The following is a 5,488-nucleotide window of genomic DNA, read 5'->3' as shown; positions in this document are numbered from 1 at the left end:
TCTAGGATACATGAAACATTTGTTTGGTCCAGTTAACTATCTACTAGTCATTGGTCTGTGCCTCCACAATAACTTCAGTAAATACAATATGTTATAACAATTTCTAGTCTGTGACTTTAACACAGTTCAGTATGTAAATACTGAAACATTACATCAATGCATTTTTTTTTGTGACCAACAAAGTTTTATGAAGAACGCCTGCTTTTAATAAACTATCACCATATGGTTGAAAATATACGGACAGGAAAGAAGAAACAATAACTTTTTTATCTACTTCTTACTGAACTGCACTGTTTTTAAAAATATAAATTTCTGACCCCCTGAGTCAGCAGCATCACTGTGTGTGTGAAAATTAAACAATGAAAACCAACTACCAGTGGTTTTATCTTGGTGCCAGGTGTTCACAGTAATTTCTCTCATATAATGAGTAACTCATATAATAATGTTTGTTAGCTCAAAGGTGAATCAAGAGGATTCAACTTCAAAATCTTTTGTTCGACTTGCAGAAAAACATTCCGTTTTACCTCCTTTATATGAAAATAAGGAAGGAAGTCCCCCACTCTTAACTGACTTTAACAGTCAGTAAAAAGCAGAACAAGCTTTTTACCTTTGAGTTAGATAAGATAAACAACAGAGGAGTACTAGTCATTGTTCTGTGCCTTCACAATAGCTTCAGTAAACACAATATTTCTAGTCTGTGACTTAAACACAGTTCAGTATGTACATTAAAAATATAATTTCACGCTTGTGGTATACAATGTTCATTTTCTTAAACTGTAACTAGATGTAAAACCTGCATGATATTGGTAAATACACCAGTACAGCTACTACAGTGCTGTTAAAACTTTACTAAGGCAAACCTCTGCATCAGGCTCTTGTATATATGTGTGTTTCTTCCTGAGCCTGCACTTAAATTTAGTTTTTAACAAAATGCAAATATAAAGTTGTGTTTCTGTGTGTGAAGCATCAACAATGTCGGACAGAAAGAAAATGAAGAGATCTGCAACACAAAACACATTTAATGTGACATCACTGCCAACAGTCAGGTAAGATCATATTTCACTCTATTTCACTTTGTTTTTTGGTTAAATGCATAGAACATTAACTGCATTCATTAAAATGCAGCATTAGATAAAAGTAAACTTTGTTTTCAGTCCACTGAAGAATGAAGACAAGTCAACAGGTCCAAGCTGTCTCTCCCTTAAGAGTGACGCCTCCAGGTTTCTGCCCCAAAACTTTAGTGAGGAAAGATCAAAACGGTACGTACAAACTAAGAAAATGTCCCAAATGTGCAGAGTTTACGTTGTTCAAGGAGCAAAAAGATTATAATAGTGTGAGAATGAAAACTAAAATACCAAAAACCTGATGAAACAAGATAAAAGTTAGTTTTATGTTGACATCAGCTCGGTTGGTGTTTGTGCTGTCTTAACTTCTCAATAAAATAAATTCCATCTAAAGGATAAAGTATCTGTCCAGAGATTCCCAACTGCACATTAAAAGAGGAAAATGTGATTTCTTAAAAGGTTCATTTGTTGAAGGACAACACATGAAAAATCTAAAAGTTCAGGAAAGTGTGGTGAGTTGATACTGTATCAAGGCCTTACAACAAGTCATTTCTGCTTGTTGAATGTCTTGATCCAATACCTCAAATTATTATTAATAATCTTTTTGATACTCAGATTTTCATCCATCCATCCATTTTCTTGACACCCTTGTCCCTCAGTGGGGTCGGGAGGGTTTCTGGTGCCCATCTCCAGCTAACGTTCCGGGCGAGGGGCGGGGTCACCCTGGACAGGTCGCCAGTCTGTCGCAGGGCAACACAGAGACACACAGGACAAACAACCATGCACACACACACACTCACACCTAGGGGCAATTTAGACAGACCAGTTAACCTGACAGTCATGTTTTTGGACTGTGGGAGGAAACCGGAGTACCCGGAGAAAACCCACGCATGCACAGGGAGAACATGCAAACTCCATGCAGAAAGACCGGGGCCGGGAATCGAACCCAGAGCCTTCTTGCTGCAAGGCAACAGCTCTACCAACTGCGCCACTCTGCAGTCCCCCTCAGATTTCCAGTGGTATTTTATTTTGATGACATAGACCAGACATGTATGTGTTCTTTAATCCAAAACCATCAATTATTCTTACAGTCAGAAGATCAGGGAAGAACTGACTGACTGTTCAGTCTGTAAACATGATTTAAGGAATTCAGTAAACTTCATGTGTGGACGTCGCTCATGTAAGCACTGTTTGGAGAAGGAGCAAGTCAATTCACCAATAGACTCCCCGTCCCCAAAGTATGCAGAGAAATTACAAAAGGACACAACTAAAGATGAAGGTAAGTTTGAAAAACTTTTACTACAATTAAATGTGTGACCACGAAATACACAGTATGGATAAATTCTGCCAGGCTATAACTTTTGAATCAGTGTTGTATAAGTTCATACAGCAATCCAATAATATGGCTTAGATTTGTGGCCCCTGCAACTGGTGCAGATTCTAAAATGTGAGAAACTTGAGATGATCTATTGAAACTGAAATTTTTTTAAAATAGATTGATAGCAAAAGGCTCGCTGAATTATGTAGGACGGGTTTAGTACTTTTAGCAATCTTTCTCTGTACATCTTCAGAATAAGGTACTGAATCCCAATTGTAGGTGCATTATTTCCTTTACACTATTAGTTGTTCACAACTCTTGTGTTGCATTTAATTTCAGGTAACAGTGTCTTTCTGGAAGCAAAGATGAATCTTAAACAAGCAATGAAGGATAAATTCACTTTGACGTCTGAAGGTAATGGTGATCATCACAACTCCCTCAAAAGCATCTACACAACCCTGTCCATCACCACTGGAGATAATGATGAACAAAATCAGGAACATGAGTTCAGACAGCTTAAAAATGCTCATCCAGACCAACCGCTGAGTGACTCTACAGTCAACCTGAGTGAGCTCTTCCAATCGGTGGCTGACCAGGAGAAACCCAGCAGGACAGTCCTGACAAAGGGAGTCGCAGGCATTGGAAAATCCTTTGCTGTCCAGAAGTTCATCCTTGATTGGGCTGAAGAGGAAACAAACCAACAGACTGATTTTGTTTTCAGTCTTCCTTTCCGAGAGTTGAATTTGAATGTAGGAGAGAAAAGCCTCCATGAGCTGCTGACTGAGTTTTATCCGTTTCTCAGATCTCTGAAAGATTCCCAAGATTACTCCAAAACAAAGATCATAGTGATCCTGGATGGCCTGGATGAAAACAGACATCAGTTGGACTTTCAACAATCAGCCAAAGTAACTTCTCTTGATGATGTATCTTCTGTAGGTGATCTTGTTGTATCCCTGATCCAGGGTCACCTCCTTCCTGATGCTAACGTCTGGATAACGTCCCGACCAGCAGCAGCCAGTCAGATCCCTGCAGAGCACATCGACACGGTGACAGAGATCAGAGGGTTCACTGAAGCTCAGAAAGTGAAATATTTCAGAAAGAGATTTGGTGATGATTCCAGTCTCACTGCCAGGATAACGTCACATATCCAGTCTTCACAATCCCTGGACATCATGTGCCAGATCCCAGTATTCTGTTGGATTTCTGCTGTCTTATTCCAGGAAGTCTTCAGCAGAAATGAAGAGACAGAAATCCCACAGACTCTTACAGAGTTAATGGCACATTTTGTCTTTGCTCAGACAAAACGTAGAAGCAGGAAGTATGACAGGAACCCTGAGAAAAACAGAGAGAAGCTCCTGAAGACTCACAGAGAATTTCTTCTGAAACTTGGGAAACTCGCGTTTGTCCAGCTTCAAGAAAACCAACTCATCTTCTACGAGAAAGACCTGGAAAACTGTGGCATTGATGTAGGAGAAGCAACAATCTACTCTGGTTTATGTAACACTGTTCTCCAGGAAGAGGAGGTCTCCTCCCAGAAAAAGGTCTTCTTCTTTGTGCATCTGACTCTTCAAGAGTTCTTTGCAGCTCTGCATGTCTATGAATGCATGAAAACCAAGAAAACCAATGAACTTGGCAAATTCCTCTCTGTGGAAGACGAAGACATTCCTTTACTTGATCTTCTAAAAATGACAGTCGACAAAGTGCTGGAGAAGAAGAACGGTTACTTAGACTTTTTCTTGCGATTCTTGCTTGGCCTGATGGTTGAACCCAATCAGAGATTTCTTCAGGGTCTGTTGACTCCCCTTGACGAATGGGATGACACAGACAAGAAAATCTTAACTTACCTGAGATCAATTAGAAGAAAAACCGTCTCTCCAGACAGCTGCATCACCATCTTCCAGACCATGACTGAAATGAGAGATCACAAAGTCAAAGATGAGATTCAGGAATTTCTCAAACTGTCTGATCATTCAAAAATGGAACTTGCTCCTTTGCACTGCTCAGCTTTGGCCTACATGCTGCAGGCCTCCAAGAATGATCTGGATTTACTGGATCTGAAGACCTACAACACAACAGATGATGGCAGAAGGAGATTAATACCAGCTGTTAGGAGCAGCAAAAGAGCTGTGTAAGTACGCTTTGCAATATTCTTCAGTTACTCTGTTTATGGCAGGGTGACCAAGTCCAGTCCTCCAGAGCCACCATCCTGCAGCATTTGGATATGACTAGGGGTTGCACCGATTAGTTGACTAGTCGATTCTTTTCTCTGCAATGACTTTTTTCTGGGCCAGTCGACTAGTCACAATCAGATGACAAAACAGATTTTTCCAAGGAAATGAAAGAAGGTGGACTAGGTGAGTTCGTCGGAAAGCTCAAATTGTATAAAAATGTAAATAATTTAACAAAGACAAACTGTAAATTACAGCATAGGCTCCCGCAATAGGGGCGGTGGTTAGTACGGCGCCCTGCATATAAAGACTATAGCCCGCGGAAGTCAGGAGTCCGACTCCCGTCCTCCATTCGCTGCGCCCAGGCCTTCCCCCCGCCGCCCGCTCCGCTCTCTCTGCCCCCTTACAGTCAGATTGCTGTCAAATAAACTAGTGCCAAAAAAATCCTTAAAAAAAACAAACAAAAAAAAACTACCGGAGTAGTTTTTAACCTGGCAGCTTTACGCTCTTATAAAAATATGGTTTGACTGCATCTGGAAACTAAGTCCAAGCTTCATCCGGAGGGTCTGATAGAGGCGAGCTCTGCCGCCGTCTGCATGTCGATTCAGAGCCGCTGCTGAGTCAGCAGAGCTTCCTGCTGCGCATCGGGCGGAGGAGCAGCAGGAGGTTTCGTTGAATTCAACTGTAACCAAACGGAATCCGTTCATAATACGTTTGGTTTGTGATGTTCTAAAAGCGCCATTGTGGTCAGTGTGATAATTTGACTCCTATACGAGTAGCTATCCAGAGATCATCAGTATCAGCCGGTGTTTGGAAAAAAGGAAAAAAGTCAGACCCGACTTTGTGCAACAAACTTTTCTCTGCTGCTCACAAAGAATGATCTGTTTATTGCTCTTTTAATTCTGCATAATAGACTTAGTAAAAGCGGGAGGGGGGGA

At 40.9% G+C, this 5,488-nt stretch overlaps 1 protein-coding gene across 1 annotated transcript; it reads left to right on the top strand.

The window, feature by feature from the left end:
• Nucleotides 1–967: 967 nt before the first annotated feature.
• LOC103460920 (protein NLRC3-like) lies at nucleotides 968–4,514 on the top strand. Its single transcript, XM_008403235.2, has 4 exons — nucleotides 968–1,046; nucleotides 1,155–1,259; nucleotides 2,156–2,343; nucleotides 2,722–4,514. Exons 1-4 carry the CDS (start codon nucleotides 973–975, stop codon nucleotides 4,512–4,514), a joined length of 2,160 nt encoding a protein of 719 aa, XP_008401457.1. The 5' UTR covers nucleotides 968–972.
• The last annotated feature ends 974 nt before the right edge of the window (nucleotides 4,515–5,488 follow it).

Source organism: Poecilia reticulata, unplaced genomic scaffold, assembly GCF_000633615.1.
Source record: "Poecilia reticulata strain Guanapo unplaced genomic scaffold, Guppy_female_1.0+MT scaffold_341, whole genome shotgun sequence".
NCBI classification, from domain to species: domain Eukaryota; kingdom Metazoa; phylum Chordata; class Actinopteri; order Cyprinodontiformes; family Poeciliidae; genus Poecilia; species Poecilia reticulata.
Note: the sequence above shows the minus strand (reverse complement) of the source record. Positions and strands in the feature narration are given on the sequence as shown.